Genomic DNA, 26,195 nt, shown 5'->3' on the forward strand with positions numbered 1-26,195 from the left:
TGTCAGGGTTGTTTTGTCTTTGAATTGGGCAAGTCAATTTGACTTTTGTACTCACTCTCTCTCTGTTGAACATTTTGATATAATAATAAGAAGAATTGATCAAAGGGTTTCCCCACATTGGGGTTTTTCCCTGGAATCCGCCAAATCTGGTGTTCTCTTGTCTTGGCTTGTCTTCTACATTTTATTTCATGTTCTATCTGCTTTCACTGTCAGTGTGATTATTGTGATTTCTATTGGAAATTAGAAATTGTTATTGGGTTGTACTTGTGAAGGAACATTGCAGTAAATTGTGCTAAGCATAGAACATACCATTGTTAACTAAAATTAACATGGTATCAGAGCCTAGGTGAAGACAAAGCCCAAGCACGAGAGAGAAAAGCAATCACTAAGAAAAGAGTTGTTGGACAAGAATATTGGTCTAGCTTCAATGGCGACTACATCATACTTCAAATCCGAGGATAAGCTCAAGGACAAATCCGACTATCATGCATGGAAGATGACTTTGGATTTGACTTTGGAAGAGAATGATGTTATGGACTATGTAAAGAGAAGAGTGGTGGAGCCTCCATATGCACCTACTGCTGCAAAGATGAAATACGAGAAAGGTGAGGCCAAAGCTAAAAGAATCATTATAGACTCTATTCAAAAGCATTTGGCTACTTATATTTTTTATTTAAAAACATCTAAGGAGATGTATGATAAGTTGGTTGGGATGTTCAAAGTAAACAATTGAAATCAAATCCTCTTTCTCAAAAACAAGTTGAAGGACATCAAGATGGATAGAGGGGAGTCTAACCAATCCGACTTCAGGAGGATTACAAAAGTCAAGAATGATCATCTATTTATCGGATAAGTCATTGCTGACATGGAGCTCACTCTCATTGCTTTTGGAGGTCTCACAAGAGCATGGCATGTGTTTAACACCACTACTCTTAACAATGACAGGATTCCTAGTTTCGATGAATTATTGGCTAAATGCACACAAGAATAAACAAGGATGATGGAGAGAGACAAGCCTTCAAATGGAAATGATCCTACTGCTTTCTCCGCTCATGCTAAGAGGAAGCACAATGCTGGTCCAAAGAAACAAGGTCAAGGATTTAACAAGGGATTCAAAGAAGGAAGAAAAGGAAGGTGTTACAATTGAAACAAGTTTTTCCACTATGCTAGAGAGTTTCCTCACAAGAAGGATACTCCACAGGATGATGACAACAACAACAACAATTTCAAAGGCAATGGCAATCAAGAAAACAACAAGTTCAGCAATAAAGGAAAGAGGAATGCTCCTACTACTCAATATGGTAATGGTCGACCTCCCAAAAGGACGAGAAATTCCAGGTATGAAGAAACTAATGTTGTAGAAAAACAAAAGGATTTTTTTCTTATTTCCACCCTCACTACTTCCTCTCCTTGGGATACTTTGGATCATTGGTTGATTGAGAGTGGAGCCTCGAGGCACTTCACTAGGTACAAGGAGGCCCTCTTAAATTTAATTGAAAAGAAGACTAATTCGGAGATCATACTTGGAGACAATGCCACCAACCCCTTGAAATGAATAGGGACTGTCACTCTTCACTTAAATCAAGGTCAAACTCTTCATCTACAAGAAGTATTGTATGTACCCGATTCGAAGAAGAACCTACTGTCTATTTCTGTGATGGAAGATAAAGGCTTCAAGGTAGCATTCCTTGATGGAAAGGTATGCATTTGGCAAAGAAACCTAAAAGATGCATTTACACTTGTATTTATGGTTGAAGATCTCTATCAAGTTGGAGGAAGTTCTTTGGGAGCTTGGACTTGTTATACTTCTCTTCAATCTGAATTATGGCACCGAATATTTGCCCACCTTCATTACAAAGCCTTACCCGAGGTAAGGAAGACGGTCACAGGTATGCCCAAGTTCAACATAGATTGCGAAGGTGTTTGCCAAGGTTGTGCAATTGAGAAACTTACAAGGGTACCATTCCCTTCAAGTGAAAATCAAACTACCGACATTCTTCAATTGGTCCATTATAATCTATCTGGTATGTTGCATGTAACATCATTAGGAGGATACTTATACTACGCAATTTTTGTGGATGAATTCTCTCGCAAAACGTGGATCTATTTCTTGAAGGAGAAGGACAAAGTGTTCAAATGGTTCTGTTCTTTCAAAGCATTGGTTGAAAATCAAACCATAGTTTTAAAATTCGACCGATTCGAAACGGAAACGGCCGAGTTGATCCATTTCATTGCCCAGAAATGTGACTCGCTGGAGGAAACGGTTCAGTAGGCTGAGTCAGCCATGACTCGGCCGAGTCATGGCTGACTCGGCCAACTCGGCCGTTTCTGTATTGACTCGGCCGAGTCATAACCAGTGGCCTGTAACCCCATCAAAACAGCGATTTGGCATTTTTTTAATGAAATTTTTAAGTGTTTGCTGATTGGTTTGAACTCCAATGTGTTTTATTAATTAGTTAAATGTTATTTGGGGTCCATTTCCCCCTCCCAAACCCTATTTAACACACTCAAATGCTCTCTACTATTGATATGCTATTCAAATTTCATGGTAATGTTAAATTCTTAAAGTAAAAGGATGAAAATGAAGATTAAGGAGACATTCTCCTTAATCTTCATTTTCATCCTTTTACTTAAATTTTTAACATTACCATGAAATGACTCAGGATGTTTGAGAGTGGTTTCGGCCTCATTGGATTTCATATGGAGAAAGTAGAATTTTAGATTTCATTCAAAATTCAGCAGACTTATCAGTTTTTTCAGGATTTCAGGATTGGAGGATTGCAATGGTTCCATTGAATTTTGTCATGTATTAGGGTATGGAACTCGTATTTAATCAAGAGCACCAATCCCTCTATGTACCTTGATGTTAGTGACATTGGTTGTCAAACTCCTCTGGGATTCGCTCCCAAACCAAGAGCTTCTGAAAATGTCGCTCCCGCTCCCGTTTTCGCTCTCGCTCCCCACTTTCGCTCCTGCTCCCAACTTCCAAGTAACACTGAGCCAGATGATGTTGGCAACTCTAGCAGTAGCCAGTAGTACTGGTCACAGACTTTTGTTGTAGAGGCCATTTATAGCCTCCTTGGTTATGTGTTTTTGTTTTGATCTCTATATCATCATCGTGTATGCATTGGACAATGCATTGGGTGTCATTTTGATATAATGGATATATTCATGAGCCTACTTTGATCATATGTTGTCTTCTATCTATATTCTAATGTTGTGTGTTTGGAAACATGAATGAAAATCTTTAAAATTATGTGTTTTTATGAAAAATAAATATTTAATGTATTTTTTACAATGACCGAGTCATTGAAATCGAGCCGGCCGAGTCGATACTGAGTCGGAGTCGGAGTCGGAGTCGACTGAGTCGGAGTCGGAGTCGGAGTCGACCCTCGGCCGAGTCGGAGTCGGAGTCGGAGTTTTAAAAATTGAATCAAACAAGGAGGAAGATCAAAATATTGAGAACCGATAATGGAACCGAATATGAATCAAATGAATTCAATGACTTTTGTAGAGAGGATGGCATTAAGAGGGAGACCACCACTCCATATACCCTTGAGCAAAATGGAGTTGCTGAAAGGAAGAATCGAACAATCATAGAAGCCACCCGTGCCATGCTTCATGACCAAGGCCTACCAAAGTTCTTATGGGGAGAAGTTGTCAACATTGTCGTATATGTTCAAAATAGAAGCCCACATCAAGCATTGGATTTCAAGACACCCGAAGAAGTTTTCACTGGTAAGAAACCCGATGTTTCTCATTTTAGAATATTTGGTTGTCCGATGTATATCATGTGCCTAAAGAGAAAAGAAACAAGTTAGAAGCATCTGAGAAGAAAGGAACATTTGTAGGCTATAATGAAAATTCGAAGGCATATAGAATATATGTGCTTGGTCAAAGAGAAGTGGAAAAAAGCCATGATGTCACTTTCGATGAAGAGTTTGCCCTTGGGAAAGCCAAGGATCTCCTATTCCAAGGAAGGATAATGATGATGTTCCAGGAAAATAGGATGAATCTCCGACAAATGAACTAATGGCCGATGTTGAAGGACCGATGAATCCCATTGATCCACCACTTGGTGATCCCTCTACCTCAAGAAAATGACCATTGCGGCTCAAAGACACTCTCGAAGATGTTGAAAGACATATTTCTCCAAGAGGGACACTTCGTGAAAGTAAGAAATCGAACAGGTATCAAAGATACTTAGCTACTATGAATACCATTGTTCAATCTGAGCCATGTATGTTCGTGGAAGCCATGAAACACCCAGTATGAAAGGATGCAATGAATGAGGAGTACAAATCAATCATTAAGAATGAAGTCTGGGATGTGCTTCCTAGACCTAAGGACAAGTCTGTGGTCACCTCGAAATGGCTTTACAAAATCAAAAATGGAGTTGATGGGAGTGCTGAAAAATACAAGGCCAGGTTCGTTGCTCGAAGCTTTTTTCAAAAGGAAGGAGTGGACAATGGCGAGATATTTGCACCGATTGCCCGATACACCACTATCCAATCTATTATTGCTTCTGTTGCCTCTCAAGGATGGAGCCTACACCAAATGGATGTTAAAACTGCTTTCTTGCATGGCTCACTTTAGGAGGAAGTCTACGTAGAACAACCTGAGGGGTTCAAATTACAAGATTGAAGGACATATGTATGCAAGTTGAAGAAAGCCCTCTATGGGTTGAAGCAAGCCCATAGGGCTTGGTATGAGAGGATTGATAGCTATTATGAAGTTGGGATTTACAAGGAGCAAAGATGATCCTAACCTATATTTCAAAGTTGAAAAGGACATGCCTCTCATTTTGGTTCTTTATGTAGATCTCTTTCTGACAGGTGCAGACCCTCTCATTTATCAATGCAAGAGGGAGTTGGATTCCGAGTTCGAGATGAAAGACCTAGGTTTGATGCATTACTTCCTAGGCCTAGAGGTCTGGCAAAAGCCAGGTGAGATTTTCCTTTCTCAAGAAAAATACATTGTGAAGTTGTTCGAGAGACATGGGATGGTGGATTGCAAGTCTGTGTCTACTCCAATGGAACTCGACTTCAAGAAGCTATGTGGAAGTGTTGTTGGGCCCGAATTGGAAAACCCTTCCGAGTATAGACAACTTGTGGGGGACCTGATGTTCTTGGTAAACTTTCGTCCGGACATATGCTTCACTGTGAATACATTGAGTCAATTTATGGTCGAGCCTCATCACATTCATTAGATTGTTGCTAAGAATCTCTTGAGATATCTTCGTGGCACAATCAACTATGGACTGAGATACACTGTCGGGAATTTGAGGCTACATGGATATATTGATGTTGATTGGACTGGCAGTGTGGTGGATCGTAAGAGCACATATGGGTGTTGCTCCTCATTGGGGTCTGCTCCAATTTCTTGGACGAGCAAGAAGCAAAAATCAGTTGCTCTAAGCATCATCAAGGCCGAATACATTGCAACTAGTATGGCATGTTGTGAAGTTATTTGGTTGAGGAAGCTCTTTAGTGAGCTATTTGAGCATGTGTTGGATACCACCATGATCTACTGTGACAACCAAAGTGGGATTTTCCTTTGAGAGAATCCCATGTTCCACGACAACTCCAAGCAAATTGATATCAGGTACCACTTTATCTGGGATATGGTACAGCGGGGAGCAATAAGGCTCCAACACTTCAAAACTGATGAGTAGGTCGCAGACGTCCTCATGAAGCCCCTAAGAAAGGTCAAATTCTTAGCCTTCCAAGAGAGACTTGGAGTCATGGAAAGACCCTCCTATGAGGGTCCCACTTGAGTTGGACACTGACCTCTAGGAGCTCCTGAGGACTTGGGGTACTTCTTGGAGCTATGAGCAACCATAGGGTGAGTGGTTCACCTTTCCCCCTGTGATACCCCATGATGGTTGACGTGTGTAGGGTGAGTGGTTCACCTTCCCCTACGTATGATGACACATGTGTAGGGTGAGTGGTTCACCTTCCCTTCGATTAATATATGCATAAGATGAGTGGTTCACCTTCTCCTGTGGCATATGAGCAAGATGAGTGGTTCACCTTCTCCTGTTGATGCCCAAGCATACATCCTGCCCATGTAGTCTGGGACTCATGTGCAGTACCTCTCATCTGGCCAATGAGTTGGGAAAAGTGGATAGGGACCATAACACTACCGATGGACGCATCGTGTACTATTGTACTCCCTATGTCTAAGATGCATGGTGTTCAACAACTTGATATAGGATCAATTGAGGTTCTACCTCTGGACTGACTTTTGTTAGTGGAGAGTGGTAACGTCTTGTAACTCACTCTCGATCAATTCTTCTTCATTGTTACACATCATGGTTAAGCAGAGCAGAGATGAGATGACAGAAATGGAACATGTCGATAGGATGCTATGATGATCAATGACATCAAATGGATTGGCAGGTGGAATTCTCCCTAGTTGAGAGGGAGTGTTAAAATTGGCAACTAGAGCCAAATTCCACCTTGGGACAGCTCATTTGATCGAGATGACGATTGCAATAAATTCCTCTTTTCAAGATGACCAAAATTGATATAAAGATCATCTCATTTGGACAAGCAAAAGTGTGATTTTAAATTTATGCCCACACATGTGCAGGTCGGCCACATCATCATGTAGGCTCAAAAAGCCCAATTGATATTTCACTTAACCCTGAACGACTTGTATAAATACAAGTGACCTCTCACCTCATTTGGCACCTTCATCACTCACACATTCTCTCTCCTCTCATTGGTTTGTACTACATTGGGCATTCTTCTCTCTCACACGTGTGGATCAAGAAGGACGAATTTCAGAAGCTGAATTACAAGGCCGAAATTACAGAGTTGACTGCAGTTTGACTAGTGTTGACTATTACCTTCTGGACATCATTTGACTTCAATCTTTTAAGGATATTTCTGTCTCGGAGGGCTGAAGATTTTGGCACAAAGACCGAGGTTTTCTAAGCACTTTGACCGCAGACCAAATTACATGTTGACCGCAGATTTCAAGACAGTAGTTTGACTGAGTTTGATGGTTGACTTTGTCATTGTTTTGGTTTGACTTTGACCTCCTGATCAAGCTGAGTTTGACTGGGGAAGGCCGAGTTGTTTTGAGGACATTCTACTGCTACTTTGACTAGCGTTGACTTTCCGGTTAAGGCTGAAGTTTGATTGCAGTTGACTGCAGAAATTGTCAGGGTTGTTCTATCTTTGAATTGGGCAAGTCAATTTTACTTTTGTCCTCTCTCTCTTTGTTGAACATCATGTAATAATAATAAGAAGAATTGATTAAAGGGTTTTCCCCACATTGGGGTTTTTCCCTGGCATTCACCAAATCTGGTGTCCTTTTTTCTTGGCTTGTCTTCTGCATTTTGTTTCATGTTCTATCTGCTTTCACTGTCAATGTCATTATTGTGATTGCTATTGGAAATTGAAAATTGTTATTGAGCTGCTAAGGAAGATTGAAGTAAATTGTGCTAAGCATAGAACATACCATTGTTAACTAAAATTAATAGGTAGCCATTGCATACACCAAACTAGTGTGATTCATATGAGAGATGCATTATTCATTGATTGCGGCCTCATTAAATTAAACGAAAGAATGGAATACCTTGTAGTTTAGAAGTTGGGTTACTTTAATATGCCGAGAAGAGCCACAATCCATCAACACAGATTTTGAATCACTCATGGATCACTGCCATGGCTTCACGTTCAACTTAGCACTATCGAACTTCTCAAGCATCAACTACAAATTACAAATCCTCCATGAAAATCTATCATGGAATTACCAAACCCTTAAAGGCTTAAAACTAAAGAAGCTTTGATACCATGTTACGAATTAACACGGGCCAGACAAGCAAGCAAATTGGCATAAATGGCTTAATGATTTTATGTTATTTTCTATTGATCTCAATGTTTGATCATCATGACACCTATGAAAATTACAAGTGTATTCTTGGACCTTGTGATTGTCTAGGGACTCACAATATAACAATGGAAACCATTCTATCGCGTGCATAGTTTGATTTGGTAGTCCCTCATATTCTAGGTCTTATCAACACTTTGATCCATATCCTTTCACCTTATTGGTCCATGATCTCTATCTAAAGATCAAGGAAACTCATTTGTTAATGATGACCATAACCCGATCTAATGCCACATGAAAAAGCCTCAATTAGAGTATTGCATCTAACTTTTCTTTCTCTGCATAGTAATACAACTTTCTTGTTGCTTTATGATGCCACATGGCAAAGACTTGATTAGGGCATTGAATGTAACATTTCTTCTTAGCATAGTAATACAACTTTCTTGTTGCTTTGTAGATGCTTTCCTCTCGAACTTTTTTCCATGTAAATCTTGGTGCCCTAATCTTTGATTTGTGTGAGTTATTTCTCTAAGATGTTCATTCTTGTGGCTGCCCACTTGTTAATTTCACAATGACCAATGGTACATACTTCATTGATAAGACCCTCAAATATTGAACTATAGAACTAAGGCCCTTCATTTATTTCATGGTATGATTAGGTCCTAATTTAATGCACGAGTGTACCATGGCATCTACATTATGAAAATGATATTTGTGGACTCCACAAAAAGAAATTGTGTACTATGCACAAACCTACAACATTTATAACTTTTGGCCAATGTATTTTGTCCTCCGAGGCTATTCCTATCTAGTATCAACATTTGTGACTTGGAACCTATACATTTGTAATAGTATTGATTCACAATGTCATTTGTGGTGCCTATTAAAAATAGGCATGCCTTTATTCTAGATCTTGAGTATCATCTATACATGTATGGCAGATTGGTGAAAAAAGGGACCAACAATATTTTTGGCTTAGTTTATTTTGCATTCTAGTACTTTCTATTACATTTGCCAAACTAATATGAATCCCTTAGACAAAGGACCTATTTTGCCATTTACATGACATAGTTCTACTCCATTATCAATGGTTTTTAATTTCTAGTCAGTGGAATGACGATTACTGATATAAAATTCATTATGTTCCCATATTTAATGGTATGGCAATATTATTTTTTTGGCATGATGTGCCATAGTTATAAACTACCTCATAATAGTTAGAATGCATTATGGACAAGAACTGGTCCATGTCGATCATGAGGACACCTAGCTAAACAAGATAGTACATATTTATTTAATTGAAAGTTTTAATCATGATTCAATGGACATCTACCTATGGTTGACTATATTCATCATTCACCCTTGCCACATACACAGTAATGGTAATTCCACTTGGGCTTTAACAAATATCAAGATTACGAAAGTTATAAAGTAGGGTCTAAGTACACATAACACCATAAAACCTTAATAGGATCCCATGTACTTCAACATGAGATAAGCTCTAATAACATAACATGTACAACCCAGCAAATGCAGCAAAAACACTAACAGAATAATAACATGACATGAAACAAGGGGAGAAACAAAATGTCACGAAGAAGACCTGTTCTTGCAATGCCCGCGCAAGGGCCAAGTCTGAATCTTCTTGACTAAGGGCAGTGAACGGTTGCCTTGAAGATTGCTCGAGTGATAAATCTAACACCGAACTCATAGATGTTTCTGATTGTGCCCCTTTTTCATTCATGTCATCCTCTGTAAACTCTCTACGTTTAGCCTCAACATCCTCCCTCTTATCTTCCTCCATGAGAGAATAATTTGAGTATAAGTTTCTCAACACAAATACCTGCCACAAGGAATTTCACACTAAATCAATTAACATTTTGACTAACCAAAGTAATAAAATTCTACATAAAAGCTAACTACTAAATCAATGACCCTAATGCAAATGAACATCATCCCTGGAAAAACATTGTAAGGTTGTTACAAAGCTAACATCATGCTCATCAATCCATCATAGATGAAGAATTAAAGTCAAATGTCACTTGCCTATTTTGCTTTCAGTTATTTTTCTTTTCTTTTTTATAATACTTGCCCTTTCTTCAAATAATACAATACTCATACTTCAACCTTGAATTTAGGTTAACAAAGTTTGAGTTTGTGTACAAAAAACTTCAAGTTGTGTGAGCATTGTATGTTGTAACCAAAGGTAGCACAAAGAAAAAATGAAAACATTTGATGTACTAGGAAGCAAATTTATAAATATCCATGTAAAATATAAGCCATTGTCTCTAAATAAGTAATCACAATGATAATCCTTCATATAAGCCTCCAAATCTTGAAATACTCATGTATATATATGTACTAAGGAAAAACTAAAATTTCACCTCCAGGATTTAACATGACATAGTAGTTCTCATGATCACAACTTACAGAATAACTGCAGATCAACAAAACCATGGAACCTTCCGTTCCAATTCAACAGGAACACATTGTAAGACAATATTACATTATTGTTATGATACCACCATTCTATCCTCATCAATCTACCGCCTATAATAAGACCACTAGCGAGATCAACATGTTTAGCAAGTGTTTGCCATAATGATCGAGAAATAAGTGTAAAAGGATGAATGAGTCAGAGTGGGGTATTTCTAATGAAGGATGATTCTCCTCAATATGAATCTGTATTGACCAGTTTTTAGATGCTTCCCATCACCACCATAATGGACTTTCCCACGGTTCATGAATCTCACTGTGTCATAAATTCTCCTTGGTATGAATAGGTATGATCCAGTTTTAGATGCTAACCATCACCATCACAATGGATTTTCCCATAGTTGACGAAAATGTACTCATATTATTTAGCATCAATTACTTCAAGAAAAAACTTTTGTTGCCAAAGACAATATCTTGATTATTTTAGTAGGATCTTCTCACCTATAGCAATGTCTTGTGACATAAAACAAAATAGTCAGATAAGTTTATTAATGTTCAACAAATGACCAAAATTAAGTCAATGACTCTAGTCAATATATAATTTTTGACACAAAATGTGAGTGCAAAGGCCACTCCTATAAAATCAAAATGGCAAGACAAATCTATAAGAACTAAGCTCAAATATCTCAATGCAAAAAAATGAATACAACATTTTGGAATAGAGTGCAAGTAAAACAAACTCAAAGCCCCATGTGCCTGTTACTGCTCAAACTAGCAGGGGTCCTAGGAGGGGATCCTATAGAGCAACTACTAGGTAGAGGAGCAACAATGGAGCGATAGCCCACTGTAACCTTAGCTAAGGTTCCCCGCTTTTTATGGATTTTCACCGATGAGAGGAGACTCAGTATGAAGAATCACGGGAATGAATAGGTCGATGAAAGGATAAAGGGTGATTCCCAAGGCCCATTCACAAGAGAGACTCAATGATATGGCTTTCTTGCTTGAAAAGCAACGTGATAGGTTCTCAAGGAAAGGCTAGGAGCGTTCTTGAGACTAGGGTTTAGGAATATGTTTTGTTAAGAGGGTTCCTAGACTCGAGAATCCACATGAAGAAATGGCCTTTATATGATCTTTGTGAAATTAGAGTTGTAAGGTTGCAGGACCACACACGACGAAGTGGACCCAAAATTAGGTCAAGGGTATTGACTTGATCGACCAAGGAGGGGCTTGACCTAGTTAGGGTAAAGAAGAGGATCAAAGGACAAATTTTCTTTTGAGGATTGAATATAATGATCCAAATGAGGACACTAACCAAGGGAAACCTAGGGCAAGAAATGGTCCCTGAACTAGGGTTTGCTAAATCTCAAGATCCCACTATCAGAATTGCTTCAAATTTGGAAGACCTCTAGACAAAACCCCAACGCAATAGTGGACCAAAAATCGAGTTGTTTTGATGACTACAATGGAATTTATTTGATGCCCTAGGTGACCTATTAGGGTTATGCCTAGAAAGAGAAGGATTCGAGAAAGATAAACAATCAAGTGACCACCAATGGATGAATCAGTGCCTTGCCTTCAGGAGAGATGGAGTCAAGATGCAATTGTTGACCAACACCTGCGGGTTTTGGTCTAACAGCAATCGTGATTCCCAACATTTTCTCTCAATACATGGTGAAAATTCATGTGTGAAATGTGCTTTCTAATAGTTAATAACTTTTATGACTTGTTTTACCTGTCCACTTTGGAAAGGGGATTTGAAGAAGACTTTTGGGTTTGCTATATAATAAAGGGCAGGACTGTATTTTGTTTGAACACCTCAACTAATTCATGTGTGAAATGCTTTCTAATAGTTAATAGCTTTTATGACTTGTTTTACCTGTCCACTTTGGAAAGGGGATTTGAAGAAGACTTTTGGGTTTGCTATATAATAAAGGGCAGGACTGTATTTTGTTTGAACACCTCAACTAATGTGCCCATCTTTTCACTATAGCAATTTGCCTCAAAAAAACTTTAGACCCCATTTGCCCCATATACCCTTAACACACTGGTCTGCTGCTTCTTCAAACATATACTTCCCTAGAAACTCATATTTGTGTTGTATAGCAGATGTTAAGTTTGTTTCATTTGCAAAACCAAGTAAAATCTGTTTTGCTTACCCTAACCTGTGACCTCTTGCTCTTGCAGAATCTTAAGGAACTGATGTTCTTAAACACAATTCTGAAACCGACATTTCTGAACGTTATTACTGGATTGTGGGACCAGATTGGCCCTATTCTGGACCATTTGGGAACCGGGTTTACATTAGTTTTGAGAATGACCCAGCTGGGTAAATTTTTGAGCTATCATATCTTTTAGATTGGTATTCTTTGTTATTGCTAGAAAAATCTTCAGATTTATAACATCATAAACAGCAGCAAGGATGATTGTGTTGACTATGATTAATGAATTGCTTGCAGCAGAAAGATCATTAAATTGTGAACACAAACAGAGATTATAGCATTGTCACCTAACTGTTTTAAGAAAGGTGTGTGAAAACGTTCCTTTCAAAGCCTACATATCAGCTAACCATTTGGATGTTTATGTTTGTTTTAGAGTTTAATTTATCAGCTGGATAGCGAAATTAATGTGACAAGTGGATTAGTCAGTGAATCTACTTGCAGCCTTTAAAACAGATCTGCAAATTTTCAGATATTGAATTTGAGATTTTTTCATTTGCTGCCAGCGTTGATCTTGTTAATTAATTCCCACTCAAACTGAGTGATTTAGTGTGTCAATGAATACTGTTGGGTATGCATGATGATCTTTAGTTTAATAACTATACATTGATCTCAGGAGTCAGGAATCAAAAACAGCATTACAGGTGTTAATTTCTAACCCCAGCAACCTGGTTATTATTTCCTAGCAGATTATTAGACAAATTTACTAAATCAAAAGCACAGCTGATATTTTAACATGTAAAAAGTAGATAACAGCGGAAGAAAACGTTAATCACACCAACCTCATACGCATGCACACATGATTTCTGCCCTTCAAAATCTACTTTTTCATTAACAATAATCTACAGAATAAAAAGGGTCCCTTCTTGGAATAATGGCCCTCTAAGCAAAAATACAAATACAACAAAACCTAGAGATATTCCAGCTGAACAAACCCTCTATAGATCTGTCCTTCAATCTTGCTGCTTTATCTGTCCTTCAATCTTGCTGTCCATCAATAGGCCCTTGCACTCTTACTCGAACCCTGCACAGTTGGGTGAATGCCCTTTTCCACCCAATCACTGAAATCTCACTATCTCACTGTGTCCTGTGCTCAAAGATGTGTCTTCTCCCTTAGCATAGCCTTCCATTAATAAGTTTAAGTTATTGACCAATCCACAACCCTAATGCCCAAAGTGATTGATGGTTCTCGACATCACTTGAGATCAACAGTTGAGATTCATCTAATTGACTAATGCAATTAAACTTTGCATTTCATTAGATTGACTCACTTTATCTTATAAAGGTCAATTACTTAACTAATTAAAGTAATTGCTAATGTCAAGAGTCAATTTGATGGCTTCTGCATGTCTAGACACTTGGACCCATCCAAAAGTACTTGCCTGATGCTACAAACGTCAACAACAGGTTGAAAAACTTGTTTTGCCTGTTTTCCTTTGAAATCTATTATCAGAGTTGTTTTCTCAAACTAAGGTGAATTTCCACTTCATTTTATGACATAACACCTTAGACCTATAAACAACTCCAACAATGATATGTTATTGGTTCCCTAGTCTTTAAAGTTGGAACTATTTCAGAGACTTCAATACATTGGCATAACTAAGAACCTTCTGGTAACCATCATGAGACTACATGAATCAGTTTTGGGTCACCTCAGGATCGCACATGGCCTTTTTTACTTTATCCAAAGTACCATTGGGGTAAAACAAAGGTGCCCCCTCTCACCAACCCTCTTTGGGATTTACGTCGATGACCTGGAATCCTTCATGAGCACATCCAAGAGGGGTATGGTTGCCTTCTACATCAAGTGCTGATCTCCATGTTCCTTTTTGCAGATGACTTGATCCTGTTGGCATCTACACCTGAAGATCTGCAAAGTCAGATAGATGCGCTGGCCAGCTTTTGGAGACCTTCGACGGTTTGCTAGTTTTTGTAGATTCGGATGTGTTCTGGCCACAAAATTTGGTGGAGAGGCTAGAATACATGAGATCTCCAAAACCCAGAAATCGTTTCTGGAAATTCCGCCTAGAAGTGTCTCAATTAGATTATTAACCGATTTTTAAATATTTCTTAAGTCTAAACTTAGGGAATATAGTTAATTAATCGTTATTTATTGAGATAAGGAGTGAATCATCTAGAAACTCACACGGATCAATCCAGAGATGATCCTAGCCATTGATTAAGTTTTAATCTTGGTCGTTGGTGCTCCAACAGTGGTAATGGAGAAATCATCCAGTTCAAATACTCAATTGCCCAAGCAGTTCGATTTTCTCAGTAGCAACAGCTCAATAGAAAAGATAGAGCCAAAGGGTGAGTAGCAGGTGGAAGAGGAGGGCAGCAACATTATGGGAGGAAGATTTCTAGTGCCCTGGAGAGGCAAAGAAGGAAGGCCGAAATTTCTAGAGGGCCAGCGTAAGCTCTGCGCAAAGGGTGACGCATGTAGCTCAGTGCAAAGGCTAGGGAGGCAGTGTCGGAGGCGGAGAATAGTTGTGGGGTGAGAGAAAATTCTCACAATATTTTTTGCCAGTATTTTCCTCATATTAGATTGTCAGCTAGGCATCTAAATTATTGTACTCATAATTGTTGTTGAAGATTATTAATAATACCCTCATCTGCTGCACTGGTTTTCCCAAGTTGGGTTTTTCCGAGGACAATTGTCCAAAAATAACTATCTCAAAATTATTGTGTGTTCTAGAATTTCTCAGCTTCCAGTATTTTATTTTCCGCGGTATTTTTATGGTGAAAATTGTAGTTGTGATTTTATTCATTGTTTGCCGTAGCAAATAAATTACAAAATTAAATTTTCAGTTAGAAGAATAATTTCCAATAGCTGCAATAGATAAAATTTCACACATTAGACGATCAACCTAGGTAAAACCAAGGTTATGATCTTCAATGCTTCGAAGAAAACACTTACAGACATGCATTTCCACTTTTGGAAGAAAGAGATTGAGGTCACCACATTATACATCTACTTGGCAGTACAATTCACAAGACCTCATTTTGGTATGTGGCATGCCCTACAAGCTACAGCCTTGACTTAGTAAGGGGTCCTTATCGAGAGATAGTACTTCTAGAGTCAGAATCAAGACATCTCGTCCAAACTCTACCTCATAGATGCGATTATTAATCCCACAACTCTCTATGGCTCTGAGATTTGGGGGTCGAGTTTGGTACAAAAGGATTCAACCTAGATCGAGAGAGTCCAAACCTTGCTTCTCAGGCACATCATCATATGTAAGCATACAGTTTTGTAGCCCATTCTTCAAGCAAAGTTTGGTACCCACCACTTTCGACTTAAAGTCATATTTTGCTTAGTTTCTTTCGTCCACGGAGTTAGATCTTTCAGAGATATAGTTATCAGGAGAGACCTATATGCCTACCTTGAATTTTGTTCCTCAAAGTGCCCTAGCTTCAGCTCACTCCTTAGGCCAAAAACTATTGAAATGCGTAACTAGGTTCGGTCTTCATACATATGAAATGTACTCTTGATTCTTGTATATTGTTAATACTAAATAGAAACATAAATTATTATTGTTACTTTTGTAGCATGGGTTTCATGCTCAAGGTCTTCTATTTAGAGATCAAGCACTCATTGAGTGCTTCTAAGGCCTGTCCTAGTGTCAAGAAGTCAATAGAGTCATTGTCATATGAAGAAGACCCCATTGGGCACATTGTATCATGTCAAAAGAATTATTTTTGTATTTAAAAGTGTCAAAATACCCTCCAAGACAAAGTCGACCTGGCAGCTAAGAAGTCAGCCTCATTAGGGCACATCGTCCTCTTTGGAAGCCTATATGTAGGAGGGAATTTGACCTCCTATGGGCACACAATCACTTCTCATCATCTAAGCGAAGGAGAAGCAAAAGAAGGCGAACGAAGAAGGAAGAAGGACGAAGGACGAAGGTTTGGGTTATTTCTCTCTCTCTCTCTCTCACACGTGCAAAGAAGGAAGGCTAGGGTTTTGATGCTGCAAAGTCGAAGTTGAGGAAATTGCAGAAAGAAGGTTGAAGAAAGGACTATTAGGTCACCTACAAGCCGTAGAAGGATAAGCAACCCAAGCGAAGGTCAAAGCAAACTTTGGAAGCCCTAGAATTGCTCATGCGTGTGGAAGCAGTAGCTATTGCAGCGGCTGAAAATTTCAGACCTGCGGTAGAGGTCAAAATTCTATTGCTAGGAATCAAAGTTGTGCAACTAGAAGAGATTTGACTAGGTTTGACATGGATAGAAGGAGCACATCATCAAAAAGATTTGGCTTGGTCTTGGTCTAAATGTCTTGGAATTCATCATTTGAAGAATCTATAAGAAGAGAAGAGATTTGTGGGTTTTCCTCTCAAGTGGATAGGTTTGGCCCTGGCTTGCAGCCTACATCCTATGTTCTTGTTTACTATTGATCTTCTTGTTTTGGTAGTTTTTTTATGATAAGAACAACGTAATAATAATAACGGAAGAAGCTAATAATTAAGGAAAAGTAAAAAGACACCACAAGCAGTTATCAAGTTTAAGAGAAATCATACTAATTGCAACCCTATAGATTTCTCAACATGGTATCAGAGCTAAGGTTGGCTAAGGGCATGATGAAGATCACTACATCATTGAAAAAATCATTGAAGCAGTTTTCCATGCTGGCAAGTCATCTCAAGCAAGGTATCAAGGCATTATGGAATCTCCTATTATCCATCAAGAATAGTATGATCGAGAGTTCTACAAAGGCCAATGGGTTATTCTCAGCGCTTACAGGTACGTTTGAATATGAGAATATATGGGTAATCAACAATGGAGCATCTAGACATATGACAGGTGAGCACAAACAACTAAAGACCTTATCAAGAGGAAAATCTTCCTACTCGGTTGAACTTGGTGACAAAAAGAGCTATCATGTAAGAGGAATTGGATCAACTTCGCTAGAGCTGGAGAATGGAGGAAACATTCATCTCAACAACATTCTATTCGTACCAAGTTTACAAAATAATTTACTTTCTATTTCATGTCTAGAAGATAAGGGAGATAGAGTCACTTTCATAGATGGAAAGGTTGTGGTATGGGATAAAGACTCTAGCATCAACAATGCAAAAATCATTGGGATTCGTGAAGGAAGACTCTACAGGTTGCTGACACCTCTCTCTCAAGCATTGGTTCACATTGAAGTAAGTCCATGTGAACTTTGGCATCGAAGGTTTGGAAACCTTCACTACAAAATCTTACCAACTCTAAATTCAATGGTGAATGGCATCCCTAAACTTAAGGAGGATCATGAAGGAGTATGCAAGGGATGTGCAATAGGTAAAAACTAGGATACCGAAAACGCTGCCCCCAACTCCCAGAAACATCGTTCGGTATTTCGGATACAGAAACGTGTACGAAAGGTTTGGAAACAGCATGGAAACGTTTCCACCACGTTTTACTTTTTCATAAACGGCCAGCCTGAGATCGGAAACGTTTCAAAGGAGTTTCAAGAAAATTTGATCTGTTTACATAAAATATGGATACATTACCAAGTTTCCAAGTTTCCACATTTCTAGGTTTCCAATGTTCTAGGCAGTTTATTGCAAGAATATATTCCAAGTTTGTTTGTCCAGAGCATGTAAATCCAGTGGAATTCTTTGCAGACCTTATATCCATTGATTACAGCTCATCTAAAAGTGAACATTTATCTTGAAAAAGAATTCATGACATGAGAGAGGTATTTGCCAAAAAGTTTTCAACATTGCCAGATATAAAGGATGTGTTAAATTTTGGTATGTTCTATGCTTAGAGCAATTTACTTCAATTTTTCATATTAGCCCAATATCAATATTTAGATTAGCAATCACATCAGCATGATAGTAAAGTGTAGATAGAACATAAACATAAATAGTAGAAGACAAGCCAAGACAAGAGGACCCAAGATGTGGCACCAGACGGGGAGAAACCCCAATGTGGGGAAACCCTTGATCAATTCTTCTTATATGCTTCAATAGTTCAAAGAAGAGAGAGATAGAACAAATATACAAATCTGAGATTTTATGACAGCAGTAGAAAGTACATCATCATGACAGTCTTAAATCATTAAGAGTGTTGTAGCATATCCTGATGCAACATTCCTCCAATTGCTAGCTGCTCCAGCAATTCTGGTTAGGGCACAATATGCAACCCTAAACTCCCTTGACTGTGATGGATGGCTGATCTGATAAGGGCACCTGAAGTTGACTTAAACTTCCTTCACAATCTCCAAACAGTCCAAAAGAGCAGCTCTAAGAAACCCTTGCTATGATGCTATGGCCTATGGCCTAGCACATAGCAACTCTGAAGTAAATGTCCTCAAAACAGTTACATAAACATCATCAAGGCAACAACACATTCAAGCATTTAATTGTGTACATATGCTGATCTAAGGAGCAGACTTCAACGTTTTCCTTCAATGTATAAATGTGGCTTATCAAACAGTCTTTAAGGCATGTCTATATCAGCTTCCTTTATCACACAGTCACCTACAGCAAACACCTTGTTTATCCATGCATCTTAATACTAAGATAAGACACTTTCTAGTTGCGTTCTAGGGCTACCTGTGATGTGTCTTAGGGCTTCTCCTTATAGCAGATTAGGGCTTCCCTTTAAGTGCGGATTAAGGCACCTTTGACCTGCGGCTAGGGCTTCTCCTTAGGCCTCCTTCATTGCTGCTAGATCTCCCTTTAGGACAGTGTATAGAAGCTCCTCTTCACTACGGATTAAAGCCTCCCCTTTCTGCGTATAAGAGCCTCCTCTTGTTGCATATAAAAGCCTGCATGACTGCATATGATTCTCCTCTTAACTGCGGCCAGATCCTTCTCTTTTCTTGCGGCTATGTCTCCTCCCTTTAGGACTGTGTATAGGGCTGCAATTAGGGCTCTTTCCTTTAGACCTCTCTTTCCACCAAAACCGAAACGAGTGGAGAGAGAGATCACAAGAGATGAATGTATGAAATGACTTGAAGACCTCTTCTATTTATAATGCAAAGTTGAGGATAAATTGGCGTAATTTGGTTGCTAGCTGACCTTAACAAATTGTCAATAACACAAATAAATTCATATCTCCATAAATACATGTCGGAATCGGATGATCTTTAAATCAATCCTACACCTTTCGACGAGAGGAATCCAAGAAAAATATCAGCTGCCATAAATACGATGACCCACATGGAACTTGGCCCTAGTTGCCAATTTTTAACAGGATGGAAACCTGGAATTTGGAATGGAAACTCATAAGGTATCTATGAAATCAAGAAGGAAAGTTATTACCCACAAAGTTGGCTGGTGGAAGCAGTTTCTTTGCATTAGGTTAAATTTCTTAGCATTTCTTTACTAGTATCATACTTCACAATACTTAATTGCTTAAATTGTGGCATCTTGATTCTTGGTCATATGATCTTAGGTTGTGAATAAATAAATCCAGCTTACTTCTTTCTATGAATTTCAGAGCATCTCCTGTTGTAGCTACTGGAATATAGTCCAATTTATAATGTGTAGACATTGTTATTTACAATGATTAAATTTACATTATATTCAGTGATACTAAACAATATTTTTATGTCATGACTCCTTCAAAGTCTAGACCAAGATATTGTGCAACATACTATTTACAAAGTCAAATTCACTATGTTGCCTTTGTGTTAGTGTTGTCAAATTCATTAGAAAAATATATAATTTCATGAAGTATAATATAACTCTGATAACAATCTCACATTCATTTAAACTGAGTGGGAATTGGCATTTTAATCAAAGGTGCCAAATTGAATTTTATAAAAATCATTGATGATGATTTGTTTATGTTGAATTCATGATGATGAGTATGTATTTTTAAATATAGAATCTAGATTCTAAAGACTAAGAAATTAATGATAATATGAAATCTTTATTTTATCATATATATATATATATATATCCTTGTCGTATCATATCCAGATTTTTTGAAAACTTGTCATATCCTTTTCAAACCCGGTATTTATATCCATCCCCGTATCCGTTTCAGACTTTCAGTGCAACTTAGAGTTAAAATGTTAAGAAACCATTTAGGAGTAGAGCTTCAAGATCAAAAGAAATCTTGGATCTCGTTCACTCTGATGTTTGTGGTCCTATGTCTACAAAGTCTCTTGGAGATCATTATATTATGTGACATTCATTAATGACCACTCAAGGAAAACTTGGCCCTATTTGCTAAAGTCCAAGGATGAAGTATTCGAAAAATTTCAAGAATTCAAAGCTAAAGTAGAGAATCTTACAAAAAGAAGGATAAAAGTACTAAGCTCTGACAATGGCGGAGAATACACATCAAAGGAACTCATAGTTTTCTATAAGCAGGTTGGAATTAAGAGGGAGTCGATAGTCCCATTTAATTTAGAGCAAAATGGAGTTGTTGACCGAAAGTATCACTCAATTGAGGAAAGTGTTAGAGCCACGTTACACGATCAAGACTTGCCTAAATTTCTGTGGGGAGAAGCAACAAAAACTGTTGTCTCCATTCAAAATCAAAGACCTCACAGACCACTAAACAACATGACTCCAAAATAAGCATTCACTGGGAAGAAACCAAGTGAAGACCATCTCTAATTATTTGGTTGTCTTGTCTACATTCACATTCTAAAAGATAAAAGAAAGAAGTTAGATCCTACAAGCATCAAGGGAATATTTGTTGGCTATTGTAGGCATATAGTATCTATATAAAGAAATGGCACCGAATAGAAGTAACCCGAGATGTGATCTTTGATGAAAGTATTGCATTCAAGAAATCAAAAACCTCCTGATTGACTCTGATGATGAAGAACTTCCAATATTTGAAGAAGAATGCACTAGGGAGGAAGAGGATTCAAATCATGAAGAAGGTCCCAGTGAACCTATGCAACAAGTGATCATCCCTGAAAGCAGAAAGAGACCTAATTGGTTGAAGTCTACTCTTCTAGATGCAGAAGGACATGGAGTAGCCAAAGGTACATTTAGGGAAAGTAAGAAGCCCAAAAGATATTCAGGGTATGCAGCCTATATGAAAAAGTTAATCGAAGTAGAACCATCCACCTTTGAAGATGTTGTCAAACATCAAGAATGGAAAGATGCTATGAATGAAGAATATCAATCAATAATGAAGAATGGAGTTTGGGAAATCATTCCTAGGCCTGAAGACAAATATGTGGTAACTTCCAAGTGGCTCTACAAGATTAAACATGCAACAAATGGAAGTATTGATAAATATAAGGCAAGATTTGTGGCTAGGGTTTTCTCCCAACAAGAAGGCATTGATTATGAAGAGACATTTGCACCTACAACTGTTGATTTTTAACATAACTTGGACAAGTGGTTTCCCATGGGTTAGTCTCTACCTAGGGAAAAGTGTCCAAAATAATATTTTTACTAAGTGTGACTTTATAAGTGGTAAAATCAATGTTAAATTATAAAGTGAAAAGTGACTTTAGACATAAAGTACAATGTGCGTACTTTATTTAATGGGTGAGTTAAAAAAATGAAAAGTGAGAATTAAATGCACATTTATTCTCATCCCTTGATCTAAATGAATCTGAACCATTAGACATTAGGGTTGCCCAAAAGTCATTTAGGGAAACAAAAGGGGGAAAAGAAAAGAGACTGCATTCATTCTTCATGAGCAAATTGGAAAAAGGCGGTTGAGGGCTGGAGAAAAGTTCTAAAGGAGAACTTTGTTACAGCAAGCTGAAAGAGTGATTTCTGGGCAAAGTTCGGCATGGAAATCAAGGCATAGAAGACAACAAAAGGTAGAGTACGAACAGCGTTTAATGTTGTGAATTGCACGTCGTTCGAGAGAATTTTTTGGGAAAAAAAATTATACAGTCGATACGGAATCCATACAATACACTTCACGCAGTCGTATCTGTACAGTACATATTTTCAGCTTCAAGTGGGCATAGAAATAGAGGCAAATTGGGCAAGGTTTTCAAGGAGTTTTAGGCTGAAGAGATAAGTTGTATTTTATTGTTTTGTTTTGTCTGCAAATGTATTTTTCCTAAACTTGAAAGATAAATCAATTTGAAGAGCTCTCTAACAAGTTTTCCCTGGAGAAGATTGAAGGGGTTTTGCCTGGGTCTAAGTCAACCAAAAATCTGTGTATTTTTATATGTGTTGTTGATCTGTTTATGTCCATATTTATTTGCAGCGTGTTCACAATCCCATGTGTTTTAATTTGAAAATTTCATTTCCAGAATTCTATATGTTGAATGTGTGTTTATGGGAAAGGGAATTTAATTGAATGGGAGTGATAAGGTGAAATTAAAACCGGGTTGGGATTGCAAAAATCTTTTTAGTCATCAAATTTCAAGATGGTGTCAGAGCTACAGGCTGAAAATTGCAGTTTGAATAGCAGACAATAGTTTGGGATAGCAAACAGTGGTTTGGACAAAAATTTGAAAATTTTTGGACAGCAAGGTGAAATTTCACATAGATTGAACTTTTGGTGCTAGAAAGTTCATTTCTCCATTTTCTTGGTTTTATATATTTTGTACAGCAGTCATGGCCATGTTCTTAAAGATAGAGGACACACTGGATGGGATGTCGTTTGGAAGGACAAAATTCAGACAGTGTTTGAAGAAGTAGTTTGGGACATAGTGCGGCAAGTGGTTGTACCTCCTACTGTTGCAGATTAACTTGCTGAATTCACAAAAAATAATGCAAAGGCAAAAAGAATTTTGATGGACAGTCTAAAGGATCGTGTGGCTCCTTAGTTGAAAGGAAACACATGCATATCAGATGTGGACAACTCTAACCACTCTTTATAAGAGTACTAATGAGAGCAGAAAGATGGTACTCAAAGAACAATTGAAGAACATTAAGATGACAAAGGTTGAAAGTGTAGTTCATTATCTTGGCAGAGTCAAACAGGTAAGTGATGATTTGACTGTTATTGTGAGGTAGTTGCACCCACAGAGTTAGTCAGGATCGTTGTAGTGGGACTTCCTAAGTCTTGGGAGGTCTTTGGAGATGTTGTTACCTCTAGGGAGAATCTTCCCAATTGGGACAGATTCTGGGATGATTGTGTGTAGCATGAAATACAGAAGACTGGCAGTGGTGGGTGCAGAAGGCAGATGAGGAGGATGTAGCCTTGATAGCCAAGGGGAAGAACAAAGGGAAGGCCAATAAAGGGGCCTCATCAAATGGGGCTAAGGGAAAGGAGAAGAAGAAGAAGAAAGATACGGATATGTCCAAAGTCAAATGTTGGGCATGTCAGAAGATGGGACACTATGTTGCTACGTGTCCTGAGAGGAAGAACAAGGGGAAGAAGGGTATTGCAGCTTCAGCAGAGGTGGAGCAATTTGCTTCACAGTTTGACCAGGACTTTGGAGTTATTACTTCTACATCTAGTAGGAGTACATCATCCGATATGTGGTACATAGACAGCAGGGCTTCCCGCCATATGACAAGTGCAAGGAAGTTCTTTTCAGAGCTTGTAGAGAGGGCACTTGATATTGAGATTGTACTAGGAGATGACCGCACTATGAGAGTTGTTGGTGTGGGGGACTGTGACCTTTGAGAGAGAGTCTTTGCCTTCTTTGAAGGTCATGGATGTTTTGTATGTTCCGAGGATGAAGAAGAACTTGATTTCAGTGTCTGCTATGGAGGATAAAGGGTTTGACATCACTTTCTCAAGAGGGCAGGTATTGATGCATCCTAGGGGAGCTTGCATCACTTCAGCCAAAGTGATTGGAGTCTGCTCTGGAAAAATATACAAGTTCAGTTTTCAGTCGGAAGGAGCATTGGTGAGTAGCACATTTGGTAGCACTCACACTAGTACCACCAGCAGTAGAGACTCATGCGAGTTATGGCACAAGAGGATGTCGTGTATGCATCACGGAGCTTTGAGAGTACTAAGGGAGATCACTACTGGAGTTCCTGATTTCAGTGTCAAGCATTCTGAGGTCTGCAAAGGGTGTGCTTTGGGCATGTACACCAAGTTACCATTCCCAGTGAGTGACAGCAAATATACAACTATACTAGACTTTATTCATATTGACGTTAGTGGTTGTATGTTTCATGTGTTTTTGGGTGGTTATGAGAATTATGTTATATTCATTGATGACTACTCTAGGGGGACTTGGATATATTTCCTGAAGACCAAGGGTGAGGACTTCAGTCGTTGTAAAGAGTTCAAAGCTCTTGTGGAAAAGCAGACAGGTAGGAAGATTTGTGTCTTGAGGTCAGACAATGGTGGTGAGTACAGCGATGGTGGGTTTTCTGACTTCTGTGCACGAGTGCATTAGGAGAGAGTTCACGGTTCCTTACAACCCCTAGCAAAATGGGATGTCTGAAAGGAAGAACAGAGCTATTGTTGGGGCTGCTAGAGCGATGATTCATGATCAAGGGTTGCCTTTGTTTTTGTGGGCTGAGGCCTGCAACACTGTTGTTTATCTTCAAAACAAGAGTCCTCACAGAGTATTGGGGAATATGACTCCGGAGGAGGCTTTCACTGGAGAGAAGCCTCATGTGGGACATCTTCATATCTTTGAATGTCTCACGTATTCTTATATCCCCAAGGAGCAAAGGACGAAGCTAGAACACATGGCAAAGAAGTGTATCTTTATGGGTTACAGCGAGACTTCGAAGGCCTATCGGATCTTCATTCCTTCTAAATAGAGAGTGGTGATTAGGAGGGACGTGAAGTTCAAGGAGGAGAGGGCCTATCGAATATCACAAGAGTATGATGAGAGAGAGTCACAGACTTCTCAGCGGGGAGGTCAGGTACAAGGAGCAAGACCTCAGGGTTCTAGATCGTTGGTACACGAGGTACTTCAGTGTCAGTGACATCTGGGGCACCAGTGGCGAGTTCACCAAGCACTTCTTTAGGGAGTCCGCTGGTACAAAGTTCACATGGCACTTCAACTGACACAGGCACAGGTGCCAGTACAGGTTCTTCGAGGGCAGGTGTTTGTACAAGCACATCAAGGTTAGTTGGCAGACCTTCAAGTTCACCAGACTGGGGGGCAGAGCATGAGGTTCCCTGTGGGGAAGCTTCTTTAGGCAAGAGGAGGCCCCAGTGGCTTCAAGACACCTTGAAGGAAGCAGAGTCTATTGGTCCTCCGAAGATGGTGAACAGGGAGAGTGTGCCACCTGAGCGGTTTTGCAGTTATGTAGCCCAGACTACCAGCATTGTTGACTCTGAGCCTACTAGCTATGAGGAGGTTGCCAGCCAAGAGGTATGGAGAGAGGCTATGGTGGAGGAGTATGCCTCTATCATTAAGAACAATGTATGGAAGTGGTGCCTAGGCCTGAGGGCAAGTCAGTTGTGACTTCCAGGTGGCTCTACAAGATCAAGCATGCTGCAAATGGCAGTATTAAGAAGTTCAAGGCAAGGTTTGTGGCTAGAGGGTTCTCACAGATAGAGGGAGTTGACTATGTTGAGACCTTCACTCCCATAGCTCGGTACACTTCTATCCGGTCCCTTATTTCTATTGCTGCAGAAATGGGTTGGCAAATCCATCAGATGGATGTGAAGATCGCATTTCTGAACAGAGTTATAGAGGAGGATGTGTATGTTGAGTAGCCACAGGGCTTTGAGGTACTTGGGCGGCAAAACTCATGTATGTCGATTGAGGCGAGCACTCTACAGACTTAAGCAAGCTCTGAAAGCTTGGTATTCGAGGATTGATACTTACTTGCAGCATATGTGTTTCACGAAGAGTGATGCAGATCCGAACCCACATTACATTGTTGTAGGGGATGATCCGCTCAT

General features: G+C 38.9%; 1 protein-coding gene across 4 annotated transcripts in view; it reads right to left on the minus strand.

The window, feature by feature from the left end:
- Nucleotides 1-26,195, minus strand: part of LOC149137991 (E3 ubiquitin ligase BIG BROTHER-related-like) — a 235,567-nt gene that overhangs the window by 159,821 nt on the left and 49,551 nt on the right. For all 4 annotated transcript variants that reach the window (XM_089453095.1, XM_089453093.1, XM_089453094.1 and 1 more), the window contains one exon: nucleotides 9,446-9,685. In XM_089453095.1, the coding sequence (XP_089309221.1) occupies nucleotides 9,446-9,646 (201 nt within the window). In that variant the 5' untranslated portion in view covers nucleotides 9,647-9,685. The remainder of the gene's footprint in view (nucleotides 1-9,445; nucleotides 9,686-26,195) is intronic.

The sequence above is a fragment of the Pinus tabuliformis genome, chromosome X (genome assembly GCF_031772625.1).
Source record: "Pinus tabuliformis cultivar Carrire ecotype Pingquan chromosome X, CPIR1, whole genome shotgun sequence".
Classification (NCBI taxonomy): domain Eukaryota; kingdom Viridiplantae; phylum Streptophyta; class Pinopsida; order Pinales; family Pinaceae; genus Pinus; species Pinus tabuliformis.